The 21705-nt window shown below is 42.5% G+C and overlaps 3 protein-coding genes across 3 annotated transcripts; 2 read left to right on the top strand and 1 right to left on the bottom strand.

The window, feature by feature from the left end:
• Positions 1–232: 232 nt before the first annotated feature.
• apba2a (amyloid beta (A4) precursor protein-binding, family A, member 2a) lies at positions 233–5346 on the top strand (the record flags this gene model as incomplete). Its single annotated transcript, XM_083972809.1, has 11 exons — positions 233–1480; positions 1713–1817; positions 2022–2061; positions 2155–2300; positions 2884–2970; positions 3054–3242; positions 3417–3596; positions 3758–3970; positions 4566–4685; positions 4814–4954; positions 5275–5346. 11 exons carry the CDS (start codon positions 233–235, stop codon positions 5344–5346), a joined length of 2541 nt encoding a protein of 846 aa, XP_083828935.1.
• A 1262-nt stretch (positions 5347–6608) lies between these two features.
• duox2 (dual oxidase 2) lies at positions 6609–8416 on the bottom strand (the record flags this gene model as incomplete). The annotated part of the gene is made up of 7 exons (XM_083973507.1): positions 6609–6620; positions 6836–7026; positions 7131–7345; positions 7451–7658; positions 7783–7917; positions 8011–8068; positions 8270–8416. The coding sequence occupies 7 exons, from the start codon at positions 8414–8416 to the stop codon at positions 6609–6611; spliced, it is 966 nt and encodes a 321-aa protein (XP_083829633.1).
• A 1109-nt stretch (positions 8417–9525) lies between these two features.
• On the top strand, positions 9526–21257 carry duox (dual oxidase; the record flags this gene model as incomplete). Its single annotated transcript, XM_083972815.1, has 33 exons — positions 9526–9592; positions 9697–9780; positions 9933–10097; positions 10551–10738; positions 10929–11130; positions 12496–12662; positions 13075–13138; positions 13493–13589; positions 13707–13797; positions 14214–14316; positions 14426–14598; positions 14705–14880; positions 15383–15501; positions 15587–15724; positions 15819–15932; positions 16273–16475; positions 16696–16881; positions 17115–17340; positions 17426–17519; positions 17625–17800; positions 17891–17960; positions 18097–18138; positions 18446–18624; positions 18727–18957; positions 19084–19183; positions 19268–19317; positions 19431–19558; positions 19653–19806; positions 19953–20185; positions 20296–20454; positions 20564–20719; positions 20910–21038; positions 21135–21257. 33 exons carry the CDS (start codon positions 9526–9528, stop codon positions 21255–21257), a joined length of 4587 nt encoding a protein of 1528 aa, XP_083828941.1.
• Positions 21258–21705: the final 448 nt, after the last annotated feature.

Genomic DNA, 21705 nt, shown 5'->3' with positions numbered 1-21705 from the left:
TGGTAGTTCATTTCTACAGCATGTTGGTGCTGTTGAACAAATTCATTTATAAGCTGAGTTATGAAGGATTTTTAGCAGTGAGGGAAACAGGCAGAGTATGAAAGCAGATGTGTTACTGAAAATGGTGGAAAGTGGAAATGTACAGATAGGATGCAGGTATTATAGTAAAAATAACACTTGGTTATCTGTTAATATCCACAGAGTTGAGGGTAATGGGCTTACAGGGCCAGTAATGGCTCATGGTAAGAAGCCAGTTACTATTTCCAAAATATTGGCTCCCAGCCCTCCACCGTGCCCCGGTCCACAGAGTCAAGAGGAGCAGCAAGGTTTGGTGAGGGAGGCCTCCGAGCAACCGCCGTGCACCTTGAAGGATGGTAACAATGACCAGCTGACTCCTCCCGCTTCTGCTAACCACTATTACATGAGTTGTGACCCTAGTCCCGAGGACATGGAGGACACCTGCTCCGAGTACGACAACGTGGGCTCCGATGTGGAACAGGATTATGATGAGGTGCTGCATCTGAACAGAGAGGGCGTGGTGGACATGAGGTTCTACAAGCAGTACTGTCTTGAGGACAGTGGCTATATAAAGCATGCAGTGGGTGATAATATTAATGAGAACAGCAGTGCCGTCGACCAGTTCACTCCCAGAGCTCGTCACAGCACAGAAATAAGTGAGGGATCACAATCCGACACTAAGCCTCACAAGACAGGCCATCGCTTCAGGTCACATTGTGCCCCGGTTACTGTGGATGCAGCAGACAGGGAGGTGGAAAAGGGCCAGGGCCAGGAGAACAGGTTCTTCTTCAGTGACGGAGATGAGATAGAAGAGGTGCTAGATGGGGCCAAATTTATAGAGGATTTAGAGGAGACAGAGGACAGTGTTCAAAGACCGACCAGCCTTTATCAAGGCAACGATAATGAAAGAATTAGAAAGGGAGGTGATGAAAGGGAAAGAGAAGATGACACTCGAGTTACAAGAAATCATAATATCCAAGGAGCCAGTAAGAAGTGTGACTCATCTCACATGGGTTCAAAGGAGAAGGAGAGGCAGGGTAAAGGCCGGGGAAGGAGGGGAACAGGAGAGGACGTTGAGCATGTTGTTTCTGGGATCAAAGGGTGCATGGCCAACAGCGCCGAGCAGCGTCTAAAGACTTCGTCAAAGGATTGCAAAAAGGCCGCTGTGCGGACCAAAGCCAGACCTGGCCCCAGTAAGCAACATCCTCCTCCCCCACCACCACCACCACCACCACCACCACCACCACCACCACCCCATTCCCATGCTCAGTCACCTGCCGAGACCCAGAAGGCTCAGCCTCGTAGAGAGACCCCTCCTGTTCCCAAACCCAGCCCCTCCTCTGCTAACAGCCAGGAGAACGAGCCCAGGGTTATCAAACCATCACTGGCTCCTCAACACACACCGGAACAACAAAGGGAGCCTCTTGAGGAGAGGCAGAGATGGCCAGAGAAACCCCAGCAGGTAAGCATTGCAAATGGGGCAGATCATTGTCAGATCTCATCCCCTGTGGCTTGTGTTTCTTTAATGTTTGTGCCCAGTCTACCATCACCGTGTTCCAGAGTGAATTAAGATTGTAATTAAATACTCTGCTACAAATAGTTTTGTCCCCTTTCCCCTTTGGGATTATCATGTACATTGGACATCATTTACAGTGATACTTGTTCAGGTTAAAGCAGATGGTTTTATACAACAGGGTGAGAAGCAGAGCGCAGCCATGATGCCTGAGGACATGCTGGAGCAGGCCAGGAGGCCTCAGTGTCCAGAGCTCGTCCCTTCAGAGGAGACCAACACACCCCAGGTCAGCATGTGCACAACAGCCAAAATATTGCTTTGTCAAAGACGTTAATAAACAGTGTTAAATGTCTGACCATGTAACATAGTCTATGTTCTGTCTTTCTTATTTGATTATCATTATCCACATATTATTCAACAGATGTTTCGTACAAACATTTAGATGTTTGCTCTTGAAGTCTAACTATTAACTTATGAACTTATTTTAAAGAAATCACAGGAGGCTTCTTCTTTCCCCAGCTTTGAGGATGGTAAATATCTCTGAATATTCTTACATTTTGTAGTTTTCTATGTGGAAAATCACAGTGTCTTACAACAAGAGCCCTCTGTTTTGCTTTGCAAAGTCCCAGGTCCCTGTGAGCCAGAAGATCTTATTGATGGGATCATCTTTGCTGCTAACTATCTTGGCTGCACTCAGGTGTTGTCTGATAAAAATCCATCCAAGTCTGTTCGCATGTCCCAGGCCCATGAAGCCGTCAGTCGTATCAAGGTAATCTGCACCTTTAGGGATACACTTGTTAAACATGCATTGATTTTTTTTTTCTTATGCAAATATTTGAATCTGCTTACTTCCTATCAGCCTGTTTCAAAAATGGAGGAACAGACTTAAAATAAATTTGGGGATCATATCGGTTTTGGGTTTAAGGGAAATTGATTAGGTTTTGGTGGTGTTCTGGATCTGGGATTCTCTTAAGCCTTTTTTAATGCCTTTAAAGATGCAGCTATCAAAGGAACAGGGAACAGACTTGATTCCAAATCCTAAAGGCATGTTTGCAGGTTTAACAAAATCGAAATTGGTGTATATGTGCGATACTTGCATAGAACTGGCAAAGCTTCAATCACTGAGCAGGGTTTTCTTGTGTATAGCTGCATCTGTATTGCTAGGTGTACTGTTTATGAAAGGTTGACTGTGAAGTAGGTTCATTATTTGGCCACATGGTGGAGCTGTTGCATTCCTTATTCTTTTCTCTTTTTTTTGTGTCCGTGTTTTGACAGTGCACTTAAGGTTTGCAATGTGAGATAAAAAGAAATATCAAGTTTCTGACTAAAACTTCATGTCATTTATGCAAAAGAGCCAAGACGAAGACTCTCAGATGATGACAGAAGTGGACCTGTTTATCTCCACTAAAGCTGTCAAAGTGCTAAATGCTGACACACAGGTGAGTAACTCTCGGATCTTTGTGTGTTTAATCTGTTTTCAGACATAACGAGATATGACTGTTTCTCTTTTTGCTCCACACAGGAGACGATGATGGACAGTGCCTTGCGTACCATCTCCTATATCGCTGACATTGGCAGTATCGTGGTCCTGATGGCTCGGAGGCGCATGTCTCAGGCTTCATCAGAAGACTATTCCCCCGAGTCTCCAGATTCCAGCGGTGACGGGAAGACTCAGTACAGGATGATCTGCTATATCTTTGAGTCTGAGGATGTGAGTGTTCACTGCCAAACTATGCATAGATTTTTTTGTCATGGGTTTAATTTTGTTTTCGATATTTATTCCGTGGTCACTTAAACAATCTTGTTCTTTCTCACCTCCTTGTTGTTGTCAACTGCGATAGCCTTTCTGCTGAGTAGTTTTCCCTAAACGCTCCCCTTCCCATAGGCGCAGCTCATTGCACAGTCCATTGGTCAGGCCTTTAGTGTGGCCTACAGAGAGTTCCTACGAGCCAATGGCATCAACCCGACCGACCTGAGCCAGAAACAATACAGTGACATCATCAACTCCCAGGAAATGTACCACGATGACCTCGTCCATTTCTCAAACTCAGACAACTGTAAAGAGGTGTGACATATTTCTATTTGGCTGCAGGTGAAACAGGAATGATGGATTTCCCCTTAACATCTGTGTGGCTTTATCAGAATCTCACACGTCATGAATCTGATCATGTAAAGTGTTGAAATGCGTTTGAAAAAGAATTGGAAAAAGCTTCTTCTGTTTTCCAGCTGTATGTGGAGAAGCAGAAAGGGGAGAGCCTCGGTGTGGTGATCGTGGAGTCCGGCTGGGGATCCATTCTGCCCACCGTCATCCTTGCCAACATGCTGAACAGCGGCCCTGCGGCTCGCTCCGGAAAACTCAGTGTTGGAGACCAGATCATGTCCATTAATGACACCAGCCTGGTGGGGCTACCCCTGGCCACCTGTCAGGGCATCATCAAGGTACTGAGTGTATCAGGGAGCTCTAGTTCCCCTGTGCAGATATTTAGCGTCGAATCAGTCTTGTTGAATGGTGGGACTGGCATTGTCACTATCGAAAACTAAAAATGTTCTCATCTGTGCGTGGGGTTTGGCCACTCTGCAGCCTGCTCCCTCAAAATGTTAAAATGGACAGACAAAACAGACACACGAATAAGTGTTTGATTTAATAATTTAACCATTCTAGATGAATTATTCCATCCACAACCAGACAATAGACTCACACATGGTTTGAATGAGCCTTTCAGATGAAAGCTCATCGCTCCATATGATGTACATTTTTAGCAATAGATGAAAAATATGTAGTTAGTTTTTTTAATTGCAGTTGTTGATTTAGTAGGACTACGTATGTGGGATTGAATCAAAGTATATGTCTTTAACATTTGTTGGACATAAACAGAGGTCTGTGGGACAGAGGAATGTGTTGTAGCAGGCTTTGGTTGCTCAGGCAAAACTAGTGCTAGTGTATCTTTTGTTATTTTTAAACAAGGACCATATCTCTTGCAGCTTGGCTGGTTGGCGGAGGCGAGGTGGTAATTCTAGTTTTGATACGTTCCAGGGTCTCAAGAATCAGGTGAAGGTGAAGCTGAGTATTGTAAGCTGTCCTCCTGTCACCACTGTCCTCATCAAGAGGCCTGATCTCAAGTTCCAGCTCGGCTTCAGTGTTCAGAACGGCATCGTGAGTAAACCTGACTCTGGCCTGGCACGCTGAAGCCTTAAATTTATGGTTGCCACTGTTTTTCAAGAGTGATAGCTGCACTATGCAACGTTTACAGTTACATATTTAATGTCTTTTCACACCCTCAGATCTGCAGCCTGATGCGAGGTGGCATTGCAGAGCGAGGCGGTGTTCGTGTTGGACACAGAATCATTGAAATAAATGGTCAGAGTGTTGTTGCCATGGCACATGAGAAGATTGTCCAAACCCTGTCTGTCTCAGTGGGTGAGGTAAGAACGCTTCATGCCACAAGATGGCAACTTTTAATTTATAGCTGTATGAACCGCTATTGATCTGCTCCTCTACTTCCATTTTTCAACATACTATGAATCTATTTCATGTGTGCATGATTTCTCTCAGTATTTACTTTATGTTAGTAAAAGCCATACAAGGCCATGTCAGTAGTGTATTCAAGTCTGTTCTGCCTCTACGGGGAGTTTAGATGGAGTAAATTATAGGGCAAGGTTCAAGTGATGTATGTTACGACTGTGCCTCTAGTAATGGGTTCTTAAGATGAGCGTGTTAATTGTCCCCGCTCCTCTCCTCCCAGATCAACATGAAGACGATGCCCGCTGTGATGTTCAGACTGCTGACGGGACAGGAGACGCCTATCTACATATAGAGACCCTGCATGGATCAGCCCACTGCAGTGCTGCATGTCTGGCGGTGTGAAGACGACGGACAGATGATAGACAGGTAGCTCAGTGGGACGAGGAGAATTTATTTTTCTATCATTTTATTTTTTCGGCCTCTTGTTGCAATGCTGTAAAGAACATCCAGTTCTCATTTTCAGGTTTTATCTCGAATTACATTGTCATAATGGCCTTACAATGTGAATGCTCTGTCTGTAGTACTGTATGTGAGTTTCTGGTGTTGAAGAGAAGTAGCTTTAAGGTCATGATTATTTTCTTATGAAGAGATAAATTAGTACATTTATTTTTTATTTAGTCATTTTTATAATGTGTATGGAGTTTAAAAAATGTACTTCTACTGTAAATACTTTGGATTACTCAAGGACTTGATTGGAAAGGCCATATTACTCCTACAGTATATGCATGTTATTATGAAGAATTACTGACCAGGGATTAATTCTCAATCTGACATGATAATCTATTACAGTAAATATTAAAAAAAGACAATAATATGGTGTACAAAGGCACTAAACTATGTGTATTATGGTGACGCTGAAGGCCAAAGACACACCAACTTTTCAAAGACATACAGTATGGGTGATCATTACCTTTACCAGAGCATACAAGAATGTATCAAGATATACATTACTGAATGAATGTAATGTTAAAAGACACTAAAAATACAAACTCACTGCTGAACACTTGTTTGTTTTCATTTTATTTCATTTTATTTACAAACAGATAAAACAATAAAATACATTTGCCTGGTTTAGCGATGAATCTGTTGAACTTTCACAGGGTGTTTGCTTTTGTGTTTTCACATTTATATGGACCTCGGAAGCTGTGAAATAAGGAAACTAATAATGACACTGCTCATAAATGTAATTGCCCATCAGCAATGTGCATGCAAAAAATTAACAGCCTCTGCAAAAAATCCTGCAGAGGGTACCAAACGTCAAAGTAATGAAAATCAAACAAATGAGGTGAACAGTGACAGACCTGTAATGCATATTGATCAGTGTATACACATCATATCGATCCCATAAAACTTTAGATAATTCTATTTACAACTACTGAAACATGGCAATGAACTTTATAAATCCTACTATATACACTTAAATCATTGAATACATGACATTCACAGGCTCACATAAAATAGATAATTAAAACAGACACTCTGTGTGTAACACATTCAGCAAAAATATCTTCAAGTATTGGCTGGAAAAGCTTCCTGAGGGAAACCTGGATGACTTCATATATGCTCCTGAAACACACAGATAATAACAATCATAGTCAATGAGCAGCATAATTATTTTTAGTGATTTATAAACACAGTTTTATCCATACAGGAATTGATTCTTTTGATTTTAATCTTCCAATCATAATTAAGATGGCATTAGTCCCATTTTCCTGTGGTAGATGATTGTTAAGTGACAAGAGGAAGTTCAGTATTACAGTATCTTCAGTCAAACAACTTACTCCGATGGCTTTTGATGGCAGTGGTGAAATTGTCACTCCATCAAGGAAAACTGAATTTAGGTAGCCCTCTCCATAAGAAACATCATCATCTTCATAACTGTCGACACCAGCGCTGAAGGCTTCTTTCATCTTCTCTGGTATTAGGAGGTTAAACATCACTACCAGTATCCCAATGACGCCGCACAGAACACCTGGAAATCCTACTGGTTAATAAATATCACGACCATCCAGGAGGCTTTGTGGGCCAGGAGTACATAGTAACATCTGAAATCAATGTGCAGCTTATTGTGGTTACCTGTAGCCAGAGCTAGCCAGAATGAATGGCTGTATTCTGTATGAAAGGAGTCAGTCCCTATAGAGAAAACACACTGCGGCACATTCATGATGGTGGAGAAGGAGGCCATGGAGAAGAAAATGAAGGCAGCAGTGGCCATTGTCATGTACCCAGCGTACAGAATGACTGGCATGGAGAAAAGGATGTTGGCAAGTATCCAGCAGCAAAATGCAGTCCTGTGAAAGTGTGCACCAATTTAATTAATGCTACTTTTTTAAATTATCCATTCAAATCTACTTTATATTATTACAACTTCCGTGTAGTGAGTTACGTGTAATTACCAAAGAGTTGCAGAGGCGTATATTCCAGAATATCTGTACTGAAAGATGAGTCCACATGGGCTGTTCAGGGTAAATTTCTCAGCGATATACAGGATGGGATTGGGTAAACCTCTCTCTAGGGCTTCCTCATACTCCTCTTCAATAGCGTCATCCCAGCTGAACATCTCATTGTAGTCAATGGTCTCATTGAACTGTACAACAGGATTTCCTAATGGAGAGAAAAAAATGCAAACTAATGTACTTGCAATATGATGTAAATATACAAGAGGGATAAAATGACTTGATTGTAATCAAAAATGTAGTGTACATTACACCTGCGCAGAGTGACTCACCCCTCAGTGTGACATTAATGCCGTACAGTCCAACATGCAGGCCGATCTCTGCGTTAACCACTGCGTTACTGAAAGACTTGTAGGTGGCATTAGTGGTTATTCTGGCCTCAGCCCAGTCGCTAGTAAAGTTGAGCGCTGCAGGATTACAACACAAACATTAATCGTGATGCAAGAAAACAGAAAGATCTGTGATTTATTCTACAAAAATAATAAGAATACAAAACTCACCCACTATGACTGCTCCTATGAACAGGCTGATAATTATCCTAAACATCCAGAACAGCCTCTGATTGGAAGGAAAGTAACAACACACAAAAATGCAAAGGATAAAAAAAAAATGTGAACAATTAAATTAAAGCATTGAAACACGATATCAAATGTATTTTACACTTTTAGAAACAATCCTGAGAAGCACAAAGGAAGAGATAACAATTATGAGGTTTTGTGTTTGCAATGAGTAATAGTTTATCTGATGGGTTACACTCACCGTCTTCCCTCGTATCCCTGGCAGAATGAGAAGAAGACTGACCGCTAGCACAAGGAAGACCAGAATAATGGTGAGCAAGCTGCCACCGAAGATGAAGGAGGTCCTTTGTAGAGGGTAGAATGGGTAAATGTCATCGTAGAAAGTCATCTTAGCTCCTGATCTTAGGGACGCAGCCGAGACTAGACAGTGTAACAGAGACGGCAGTGTTAGTGGCTGGGTTCTCAGTTTCCTGCAGATGCAGAGATAGCAGCTCCTGTCTCTTACACTTGATAAAAAAAATGGGACATTATTACCGGTGTGTTAACACTGTGCTTGATTAAGTGCAAGCATGTCTAACTGATGCAATATCATTTAACCCTACTTGGCACTGGGTGTCTGTTGAATGCATCAAGGAATGTGATTCTCGACATCCATTTGACCTGCCAGTGTAATGTAAATGTGTGCTCCTAACATCCTGGTTTTAATGCATGCTTTTAAACCTAGAAGAATAGGCTTGTTTCAAAGAGTCTAATAAAACCAATCAATACAACAGAGAGAAGGTAAAACCCAAAGGAGGTCTCTTACCTGAAGTTTGAAAGATGGTTGTAAAGGTGGAAAGATGAGGTCTGGGAGTCAAGTGTGAATGTAGAGTGAACATACACTTCTTTATATACCACCGGCCCCCTTTGTGTCAGTGAGAGGGAGGATGCATTAACTGGAATGCTGTGAAAAAGAGGTGTGACCCACAGAGGATGACCATTCCCATCTGGGCGACACAGGTCACATGAAGTTTGTGATAAGCTGTGCAACACTTGCTTGGCTCAATATTGCACCATTCCTCATCTGCACCTGTGCTCCTGCAACACTATAACACCCTCTAAAGGAGGTAAGACTCGGCTAATGTCATTCTTCTTCTTTTACAGGACAATTCAACTTAATGCAAGTTCACCAAAGAGGAGAGAGGGAGAGCACGTGCAGGTTTATAGAAGTTTATAGAACAGGAACAGTAGTCTACCAAAGTTACAGTTAGTAAAGTGCTGTTAATTAAAGCTGATAGAGTGGCAGCTTCTGATTTAGGCTTCCTGCCTTTCTTTTTAACCTCTACCAAACAGACTTTAGGCCCAAGAGGCTACTTTATGGAAATCTGACTTTTTCTAACTACATTAATATAATAGAGCTAGCAAATGTGTCCTTACCTTCAGCTTGTCTTCTTGAGCTCTCAGAAGTCCTTCACTCCTCTTTGCTGAGGACTCGGCTGAGGAGCATCTCTCGCATCAATGGATTTACGCAAACTGGTTTGGAGTACGTGTGCGCTGGTTGGCTTGGTGCTCACAGTCAGTGAACGTGAGTAGACGGCCGCTGTACTTCATGTTCACCTCACTCTGCTCTGTTAAAAAAAAATGGAGGTGAGAAGAAGGTCTGTCTAACTTTAACACTGTGTTGAACAGACTCACGCGGTGAAACCACTTGGGAGGTCCCTCGCTTCGACGGCTGGTACAACAGTCTGGGATATCCCCGGCGTGGAGCTGTCGGTAAGTCACGGAGTCAGGAAAGCGTGCAGCAGCAGCCGGAGCTGTGGCGGCAGCACACCTGCTCACTGCACTGTGTGTGTGTGTGTGTGTGTGTGTGTGTGTGTGTGTGTGTGTGTGTGTGTGTGTGTGTGTGTGTGTGTGTGTGTGTGTAGGCTCTCACCTTGTCCGTCTCGTGCCCGCGCATTACTGGGACGGTGTCTACCAGCCTGTCCACGAGCCGCTGCTGCCAAACCCGCGCGGGCTGAGCAGCGTGTTGGCCCGGGGGCCCTCGGGTCTGCCCTCCGCCCGCAACCAGACCGTCCTCTCCCTCTTCTTTGGTAAATATCCCATGCTACCTTGTAAAAAAAAGTATTAGCTTTAGCGTGTGAGAGCAGGATACAAGTCAGTAACAGTTGTCCAGCAGGAGTATTGCCTAGCTACCAACTGTCTCTATTTTCCAAACCATTATCGAAATAGGTGCAACACAGGTGTAACTCTTTAAGGTAATTAAAGGATAGGCTGATAATACACTTCCTGGTGTCAAATTGAATGAAGTGACAAACGTAAAATACAAAGTTGCAAAGCAAACAAGTAGGTTATTACAAATTAAAGGTCATAATTCGTTTTCACTGCAGACAATTGGCAAGTATCAAAGATGCTCTTTACTGGTTTTCCTGGTTCTAATGTTCTCCATTGTTGAACTCCCACCTCGTTTCCTGTTTTATCATCACCATATATTATCTTATAGCATTGATGATTTTAAGTAATAACACTCTTTCTATACATTTCAGGCTATCATGTTTCATTTGAAATTTTTGACTCAAGAACTCCTGGGTGTCCACCTGAGTTCATGAACATCCCAGTGCCGCAAGGTGACCCGGTCTTTGACCCGAACGCCACCGGAAAAGTCCTGCTACCCTTCCAGAGAGGACCATGGGACAAGGAGTCTGGGCAGAGTCCTGGTAACCCTCGCTCACAGGTGCTGACCGTTGACTGATTTATCAACATGAAATAATGTGTTTGTTAATGGTATCATCAAACGCTAGCTGATGTGAACAGTAAGTCAAGAGCTTAACAGTTTTGAGACATAACATTGTGTTTGACGACATATTCCTTTGCTGAAGCAGTACAATCATATAAGAAAGACAAATACTGTATGACCCATGCAGGTGAACTTGGTGACTGCGTGGATAGACGGCAGCTCCATCTATGGCCCGTCCACGTCCTGGTCCGACTCTCTGAGAAGTTTCTCAGGAGGGCTCTTGACTTCAGGCTCTGAGTGGAACATGCCTAAACAAGGAGGAGGACGCAATCTCATGTGGAGCGCCGCTGACCCCTCTACAGGAGAACACGGATCCCAAGGCCTCTATGGTGAGACATGCCTACATTTAAAACTTTACAAAATATTGTTTGCAAAAGAGTAATCTCATAAGTATAAGAATAAGAGGCCTTTATTGTCAATGCATTAAAACACAGTGAAATTGCAGCTGCCCATCAGTGGTGGCATTCATCATTCATCATTCATCATTACACATTATAAAAGCAGAAAACAGAAAAACACTCTTTAACTTAAAAACAAGGAACAAGGTAGATTGAAAGAAGATAAGAAGAAGGACACAAGTCATGCCAGGTTAACATGTAATAAAGTGCTTTGAGTGCGTTTGTGAGTGGTGAGATGTATTATGGATTAATATGTGTGGAGTTGTAGAGTTACCGTGTGTGTTTGTTGAGAGTCTGGTAACTGAGTACCTGAATACCTGACAGAGTAGCTGACATGTCAGGGGAGCTGGTTGTTGCAGGAAAAAAACTGACTCAAATTGTCTCCCAGTATGTTGCTGATTAAAGAAATAGTTCACTTATAAATACCATCAAACATAATTTCCATCAAAACTCTCAAAACTCAACGACAGCTATTTCTCTTCCCAAGTGGAGTAGTTTACAATAATCTACAGTTCTGGCTGTGGGAATGACAATCTGCAGTGTAAGGAGGTCATTCTTATTATGTCACTTTTCAGAATTTTGAACACCACAAACTGGTTGAGATTGCACATGATACACTCAACACTGACACCCAAACACAAGGAACAATTAAATGTGTTTGTTTGGTTGAAGCACACATTTAATCCTTCTGTTATCTTCACTGTATTTCCGTCTGGTGTGTGGCAATATCCACCCAATCAATACTGCAAGCTGCTGAAAACAAACTTCTTGCAAATATTTTTCCACCGAGGTTTGCCTTGATCAGGGTTGCAGCAGGTGAGGCTGAGTCAAGAGAGGCCCAGCCTGACGTGTGTTATGACTCTCTAATTATTGTGTAAGTGGCTTCTCACGCTGACCACAGTAAATCCCTCTCTCTATAGCGAAGAAGATGCCGCACAGGTGTCATGAAACCAGTGTTTTGTTGCTTGTGTTGTTAAAGGTGTGTAGTTATTATCTGGGGCGGGGAAGGTGGATCTTCCCTTGTTGTCACCGCTCTGTTGTCACGTCTTTGAAAAAACAAACAGCCTAATTATCATTCCAATCGAGGTCAGAGATCCTCATCGTTCAATGCAATGGGGAGGCATCACTTCACTGATGAGGTCAGAATATCTGTGAGTTTTGGGACAGTTTTCTGCACAAAAAACATTATATCTACACCCAAGCATTTGTTAATTGTGTCTTGGCCGTAGTGATGTTATTTCACTTGATGGGAATTCCCTAGAATTCCCTATAATTTGTGCCATCTTCTTTGTCCAGAGTTGGGAAATGCCTGGGCCAATGAGAACATGTTCACGGCAGCAGAGGGGATTATCTGGTTTCGCTTCCACAATTATGTAGCCTCTAAACTGCATGAGGAACACCCAGAGTGGTCGGATGAAAAGCTGTTTCAAAACGCCAGGAAGACCGTTGTGGCCACATTCCAGGTAGAGGAAAAAGTCTCTGTGTAAGCCTCTGGCTGCACAGGTGCTGATTTAGAGGTTGCATCAATGCCAGGTGGTTGTGATTTTATGGAAGAAATTGATGGTTTTAGTTTCACAGTGAATGCATCATCTCAGACTTGAGGAGTCTCTTCTCTGCAAGATCTGCCTTGAACAAAATTGCCTTCACTTTGTTAACAATAGTTAACAAACACTTAAATCCAGTCAAATCCAAAACAGAAAGCTACAGACATAAAATTGTAGTTTATATATGAAGAAACTATCACAACTCAGTAAGTTATATGGCATTTAATCATCAAGGCATTACTGTAATTTAGATTTTATCCACTTTCAAATAGTTAAAATGTAGATTCAGTAAAACTGCAATAAATTTTATCCCTGCTATTTCTCCAAACAGAATATTGCTCTCTATGAGTGGCTGCCTGGATACCTCGGGGACAAAAAGCTTCCTCCTTACCCGGGTAAGTATCAGCCAGAGTGCGTGTACGTACAAGTGGAAGAGAGCGGGTAATGCACCAGTGACCACAAGCCGTGGTGAGGTGAGCTATCGTTGGTGGTGTTTGACAAATATGTGCTCGGTCAGCAAAGCATCACCCCGAGTCTGCTTCTTCTGCTGAATAAGCACCCACAGTGAAGAAAGTAGAAGGGACAATGGTCAGATGACCCCATCACCTTAATCGCTCTTCGTCTTTGAATCTTCTGCTTATGTTGCCTCACATACACTGGAGTTTACACGCACCAGTTGTCTTTATACCTGAGCTTGTAGTTCAGTCTCCTGTTGTTGTGTATTATGAGCGGATTAATCTATTTTACAGGTTACCAGAAGTTTGTTGATCCTGGGATCTCTCCAGAGTTTCAGGCTGCTGCTATTAGATTTGGGATCACTATGGCTCCACCTGGTGTTTACATGAGGTAGTGGTTCTCTTTGTCCTGGTGGTACATCAAAGCTCAGTGTTGTAAATGTGCTGCTGTGGACAGTGTCAAACACAATCAAGCAGTAAAAATATACTGCTTTAACTCTCCTTACAGAAACAGAACCTGCCATTTTCTTGAGATTATCAACAGAGATGGCAGCGTATCACCAGCAATGCGTCTCTGTAACAGTTTTTGGAAGCGTCAGGTACATCATATTTTGTTTACATACTTTTTTCATGATGCAAAACTAGTTATACACTGGAAAAGTGCAGGGGAGGGAGAACAGAAGGGACTGCAGGCAAGATTTGACCTTTGTTACCTGTGAGGCGGGGAAATAAACCAGTGTATGTAACTGCATGCATATACAGTATATATACCATTCTTAACATGAATAATGCATTTCTGTTTGATAAATTCATATTACAGTTAGTGCATGCATAATGTGCATAAAGGCTGCTCTGTTGAATTTTTAAGGATAAAATTAGCAAATATTGCTGATGATACTGTTTTCTTCAAAGGACTGGTGTAGTCAGAGTCAGTCAGAGTCTGCTTTTCCGCAACCTGTTAAAGAGAGGAGATGTTGGTGTATTATATATAAATACTGTGACTTTTTATTTCCAGAGACCCAATGTGAAGTCAAGTCGGGATGTAGACAACCTCATCATGGGCATGTCCTCTCAGATTGCAGAGAAAGAAGACAACACTGTGGTGGAGGACCTGAGAGGTTTTGATCATCTTTTTCACTGCCTGGATCACTCCACATATCATTCACTGATACTTATACAAGTTATACATGAATATTCACTGCTTTCATGTGATTAATACATTTATAGACTACATGTATGGACCTCTAAGGTTCAGCCGGACTGATCTGGTGGCCTTAACCATCCAGAGGGGAAGAGACTTTGGCCTGCGAAGTTACACTGAGATCAGAAAAGCTCTGGATCTGCCCCCTGTAAAAACATTTGAGGACTTAAATCCTGCACTCAACAGCACCAACCCACAGGTAACTACTGCAGTCTCTCCAGCAGACACGGCTGCAACAGAAAGTGATGAAATGCATGAAAAAGTTTTAACAGTAACTCTGAATTAAACTTTAATTTTGTGTACAGTTGCTCCGTGATGTTGCAGAACTGTATAACAGAGACATCTCAAAACTGGAGCTCTTCCCTGGAGGACTGCTCGAATCTCTCGACGGTCCAGGTCCAGTTTTTTCCACCATAATTTTGGACCAGTTTGAACGTATCAGAAATGGAGACCGCTTCTGGTTCGAGAACAAACAGAATGGGTAATTTCCCCTCTGAATAATTTGGAAATTCATTTTATTAATTAAATGCAAGATGTGTTGAGGGTCCCCTGATTTTCATCAGTGGTGCCTGAGGTATAAACATAACGAATGGCAATATCAGGTAAAACAATGTTTGCAAAGTGTGTGATTTGACAATGATAAAAAACAAAACAAAACAAAACAAAGACAATGATAACAACAATTAATAAATTAAAAGCAATGACTGTCACTATCAATGAGCAATAAGTGATTAGCAATGAAGTCTTGAAATAGCCTCAGTGGTATTAACAAGATCAGTTTAAAGCTTTTTTGCACAGCAACAAAAAGCAGATAGGTGAATTCTTGGCACTAGCTGGGTGAGTCATTTCTATGATGGGTTAAAATGGCTGTAAAATAACTTATAGTCTCAATCCTACTGCAGTCTTTTGATGATCTCACTGTGGCAGTCGCGTCCGTACGTATTACATGGGTCACTTCTTCACTCACTTTGGTTGTTTTCCAGTTTGTTCACAGATGAGGAGATCCAGACCATCCGCAACACAACATTTTCTGATGTACTTATTGCAGTCACCAGTGCAGAGGCCACAGATATACAAAACAATGTGTTCTTCTGGAAGGATGGTACATATACACCACGTGTATCATGCAAATAGATCGCTGTTGGTTTTAATTAGTATTTGAAAAAACAATCTCTCTGCTGCCTTAGGTGACCCCTGTCCTCAGCCCACACAGTTGAATGCGTCAATGCTCTGTCCCTGCACTAATGCTACCCAACTTAATTACTTTGATGGCAGTAAAGCTGGCTTTGGGATATTTATCATTGTACTGTTCCTATTTCCTGTTGGTAAGTATCATGATCACAAATCCATCTCCTTTTGTACTGTAATAATAACAGCCATACCACAGTTTGATCAGTTTGGATTGTCTTGCCTTCACAGTGAGTTTTCTGGTGGCCGTTATGGTGGCATATCTTCGCAAGTACAGATACAAGAAGTTCCAGAGAAGAAGAAAAACTGGAGCCAAAACAGAGGAATCAGCTGTGGGAATCACTGGTATGAATAACCATACGATTAGAGAGTCCTGCTAATAATTTACTTCCAGTGTCACAAAAACACAATATCACTAAGTCATTACAATTAACTCTATGTTAACTATCATTTAAAATCAACTATCTATCAGCATCTATGATTTACTACTCTGCATTTCCTCAGAAACCTTAAATTACATCACATAAATATCAACATGAGTGTAAAACTGAGCTGATGATATGAATTAAATTATATCAGGTACAAGACTTGACAGGTGACATTGGTTTCATTATAAAAATTTGACAATCTGAACTCAGCAGTTACTCACATGTGACAGTGACACTGAAATGCCTTTGCTCTCCAGCCTATGAGTGGCAGGGCCATAAAAAAACTCTGCACCCTGTCAGCGTGGAGGTCGATGAGAAGAGGGGGCTGCAGGTCTTTGACAGATCTGGGTCCTCTCTGCGCTACCTCTTTCTGGGCGACCAGGACTACCTCGATATCCATCTCTCCAACGACCGTCACCGTAAAGCTCTGCTGCTCAAAGTGCCCAAAGAGTATGACCTGGTGAGGAGCAGGAAACTTGAGGAGACGGTTTAAAACTTCAGGGTTTGATCTGAAAACACAGCTAGATGCAAAAAGGTCTTGTTGGTGGTGGGACAAGTATACAGCCAGATACATCAAATATGTGTCATGTCTTGAGATTATTTGCAGTTTTAATCACATTGAGTGAGTGTTCTCATTTTCTGAGCTACGCACTCTGATGTCATCTGTTTTTTACATCCAGGTGCTGTTTTTCGATGACGAGAGCAAACGTATAGCATTCGTCAAGCATCTGCACCCAGAGGTGACAGATATGGGGCAGGAGATTAGAGTGAAAGAGATGAGAGAGAAGGAACTGCTGAAGGAGGCTTTAACCAGAGAGCAGAGGGCTCAGATTGTGGAAACTTTCATTCGACACGCTTTCTCCAAGGTACCGTCAGCCTCTGGATGTTTACCTCATCCTCTGCTCTCTTACAGCTGCAGCTGCTCTAAGCCCAGCCACAAAATGCCGTCAGGTCGATTTAGACCCAACCTCAAGCCAAAGGAGCTAATTGTTGGTCTTGGTGACGTCATGTGTGATGATAACCTCAGCTATCGTCAGTGATATTACTAATGACACTAGAGTGACATACTGTGTGATGGCCCTCTCCCTCTGATGCACAGGTCTTGGAAATAGAGAAGTGTGATGCCGGTGACATGAGCGGCGTTTCCCATGAAAAAGCCAGAGAGGTTCTCCAGTGTGAGCTGACAGCATCAGAGTTTGCTGATGCTCTAGGCCTCAAGGCTGACTCTTTATTTGTGGACTCCATGTTCACACTGGCTGATAAAGATGGAAACGGTTACCTCTCCTTCCAAGAGTTTCTGGATGTGATGGTTATCTTTATGAAAGGTAAAACTCTCGACTGTAAAATGTCTCATGGTCACCAGGTATGTTATCACCTACTGTGCTATTTATGCTATGTATATTCATCCAGGGTCACCTGAGGAAAAATCCAAACTGATGTTCTCTATGAACGACATCGGTGGAACTGGTTTCTTGTCAAAAGAAGAGTTTGCCAGGATGCTCAGGTTTGATCACCTGTTGTTTTGTTTTTGTAATGCCAAAGTAAGTCTCCTGAGTCTTTTGTACGTTTTTGGTTTGATTGATATTTTCTTTCTTTCAATGTGCTGCAGATCTTTCATTGAAATCTCCAATGGTGGCCTGTCAAAAAGCCAGGCAGAGGATGGCATCAAGGCCATGATGAGGGCTGCAGGCTTCGGTGACAAGGAGAAAATCTCATGGGAGGACTTCCATTTCCTCCTGCAGGACCATGAGAAGGAGCTGCAGTTTGCTCAACTAAATGTCAAAGGTTGCACAAAGTTTTGTGTAAGAAGATTTTTGTTATACCCTCCTTTCACTGACCTTTTGTGATGAATTAGTGCATCTGCTGTGTGTACAGGGATGGAGAAACAGGGGAAGAAGCGGCTGAGTCGAGACCAGAGAGTGTCCTTCATCTGTCCAGCAAACGGGTAAGAGAACGGGATACACAGCCATTTTTCATCCAGATCACTTATGTAACAACATTATCATGAAATGCAACTTCTTTTTCTTGAGATTATTGTTTCCAGGCTCACATTATGATGTTTTTTCACTTCTTGTTTGCAGCAGCAACAAGACAGATGGACAGGAGATACGTAGACGGAAAAAGTATGCTCCTGCTTTTATTTTTCTGCTCTGCTGTAAATGATTTTCTGAGTGAAGTATTAATTAGAAATACTCTTAATCCTCTTGATATTGCAGCAGTGTGTGTGTGTTTTTACATGGCATATTGCCACATAAGTACTGCGGCTATCTCACTGTTCAAACATTGACCTTTCTAAGGTGCTTTTTCTGTAAATATACTTGATCCTCTGTGGTTTGAGTGACCTGAATACTGTCAGATATTTCACAGCTTAATAGATGGACCAACCTGAGTATTGGCTGCATACAACTGATTGGAATTGAATATTTTCAGGTCGAGCGCCAACACTCCTAATGTCTATGTGAAGCCAAAGCGTGAGCAGTACATAAGGAACCCAGTGCAACAGAGGATCCAACATTTCAAACGTTTTATAGAGAACTATCGCCGCCATATCGTCTGCTTCATGATCATATTTGGGATCACAGCTGGTGTGACACTTGAAAGATGTTACCGTGAGTGCTCTACTACCCCAGTATGTCTTGTTGATGTATTATAGTCCTTCACTGCCCCATGTATCATACCTGGTCTGACCTGTTTAAAAATACTGTGTTCAGACTACGGTTTGCAGGCTGTATCCACAGGAATCCCAGAGACTTCAGTGGTCGGTATCATCGTCTCCCGTGGCTCAGCAGCCGCCATCTCCTTCCTGTTTCCCTACATGCTCCTCACCGTGTGTCGTAACCTCATCACACTGTGCAGAGAGACGTTCCTCAACCGATACATCCCCTTTGATGCCGCCATTGATTTCCATCGCTTGATGGCCATGACTGCCATCGTCCTCTCAGGTTGGTAGAGAGAGGAAGCGAGTATTACAGAGATAATAGCCAAGAGTAATGATGAAAAATTAAGTTTATGTCTTCATTTGTACATTTTATTTTGAGTGCTCACTCCTATTTCTGTTCTCGCCATAGTTGTTCATAGTTTGGGCCATGTGGTCAACATCTACATCTTCTCCATCAGTGACCTCAGCATCCTGTCCTGTCTGTTCCCCAAAGTCTTATCCAACAACGGGTAATGAGTGACTTGAGTTCACCTTGCAGCTGCACAGCTATGATATGTGGTAGTGAGTTAAATAACAGTTGGTCTCTATTTTAGGTCTGAACTTCCTCAGAAGTGGTTCTGGTGGTTCTTTCAAACTGTTCCAGGTATTACAGGACATTCGTGTTAGACTTACAGCGGTTACACAGTACATGGGCTGGTTGTAGTGCTGCTTTATACTGTATGTCTGTGTTTATGCTTTGCTTTGTCCTCTTCCCAGGAATGACTGGCGTCCTGCTTCTTTTTACGTTTTCATTTATGTATGTTTTTGCCTCACATTATTTCCGTCGCATCAGTTTTCGTGGATTTTGGGTCACACATTATCTCTATGTTGTCGTGTACATTTTAGTAAGTATTTTTCTAACTTGAAAGTCCATCAGCTTTCATATTGAAAAGGCAGTTTTATCAGTGGTGTGATACTGACTCTTTTCTTATCCGACAGACTGTTATTCATGGAAGCTTTGCCCTTCTCCAAGCACCGCGTTTCTACATCTATCTGATCCCTCCTGCTTTACTTTTCCTGCTGGATAAACTAATCAGCTTGAGCAGGAAAAGGGTGGAGATCCCAGTGGTCAGAGCTGAGCTGCTGCCTTCAGGTTAGTATCTTCTGGAAAATCCCAATCTTTGAAATTTCCCACTGTTTTCAGTCTTGCCTTGGTTTTAATCTCCTCACTGAACTCATGTGTTGCGTATGTGCTTTGTGCATTCGTGTTAACACTTCCTTTGGCTGTCCTACCTGTAGGTGTGACACATCTGGAATTCAAACGACCACAGGGCTTCACGTACCGTTCAGGCCAGTGGGTTCGCATAGCGTGCCTGATGTTGGGCACAGATGAGTACCACCCATTCACACTGACGTCAGCCCCTCACGAAGAGACCCTGAGCCTGCACATCCGAGCTGTGGGGCCCTGGACCAGTCGGCTCCGAGAGCGCTACACCGAAGAAACCCTACTTGAGCTGGGATCTTATCCAAAGGCAGGTCATTGTGTTATTTTGCGCATGTGAACAGTCCCAGCTGTTTCTTCTGTTTCCCACGTTCTTTGTCTTTTTATGGCATTCATATTCATGTTTCATTTAACCCCAAGCTTTACTTGGATGGTCCGTTTGGTGAGGGCCATCAGGAGTGGGTTAACTTTGAGGTGTCAGTTCTGGTGGGGGGAGGGATTGGAGTCACCCCATTTGCTTCCATCCTCAAAGACCTGGTGTTCAAGTCCTCCATAAAGTCCAAAATTCAGTGCAAAAAGGTACAGTTCAAGCTTAAATATCCCACAATTAATTTACCTTGAATACCTTCCAGAGGAACAATATTTGTCCATAAACAAACCTTTGCTCAATCGCACTGATTTTTTGAAGGTCTACTTCATCTGGGTGACACGAACACAGCGTCAGTTTGAGTGGGTGTCAGACATCATCAGGGAAGTAGAGGAGATGGACACCCAGGAGCTGGTCTCAGTCCACACATACATCACTCAGGTGGCCGAGAAGTTTGACCTCCGCACCACCATGCTGGTAAGATCTGGTCAGTGGTTTTATCCAGCCAGTTACTTTATCTTAACACAAAGACTGGAAACAGAGGGAAAACATCTAGTCTGGGTCTGGCTAGGGAGTTGTTACAATGTTATAACTTGTTCATTAAATCCATATAATACTGGAAACCACTGATGGATTCTTCACTGTCGTCTTTATACTGTGTGGACAGTATGTGTGTGAGCGCCACTTTCAGAAGGTATGGAACCGCAGTCTCTTCACCGGCCTGCGATCCATCACCCACTTCGGCCGTCCACCCTTTGTGTCCTTTTTCAGTTCACTGCAGGAAGTTCACGCCGAGGTAAGTCCTTCATCTACCTCATGTTTTTCTGACCTTTGCATAGTACACATACCTGGACACAATAACTTCTTTTCTGTGTTCTCTTCTTCTTTTCAGGTGGGTAAAATCGGTGTATTCAGCTGTGGACCACCTGGACTGACCAAGAACGTGGAGAAAGCTTGCCAGCAGATGAACAAGAGGGATCAGGCCCATTTCATGCATCACTATGAGAACTTCTAACCTGTCCTCAGCACTGCACTGTTGCAGATGGACAATGATGATGAGCCACATTACATCAAAAAGTACCATTTCCTGCAGCATTCAATAAGAAATACTGTTCCACAATCACAAAGCCAATGTAGGGAGTTGAAGGTTTATGTATTATTGAACGTTGAAGTGAAGATACTTGTTGACTGATGTAAATATGTCTAAATATATCTACTTCTTAACACCTTTATTCTCTAATCATGAATATCAGTGCTACATTAATTTCATTCAGTCAGTATGTCAAATTGTATTTGACATACAAAAATGCAGGATTGTGTTTTTGACATAGACAAAAAATGCTTTTGACATATACAAAAATGCAGGATTGTATTTTTTCATTTCTATCAAGTCATTGTAATCATCATGGATTATTTTTATGTTATGTTTCTTCTGTTTTTGAAATTGAGTGAGTTGAGTTATG

This window comes from Trachurus trachurus (genome assembly GCF_905171665.1).
Source record: "Trachurus trachurus genome assembly, chromosome: 6".
Lineage (NCBI taxonomy): Eukaryota > Metazoa > Chordata > Actinopteri > Carangiformes > Carangidae > Trachurus > Trachurus trachurus.
The sequence above is the reverse complement of the archived record's forward strand: the minus strand, read 5'-3'. Positions and strand labels throughout refer to the sequence as shown.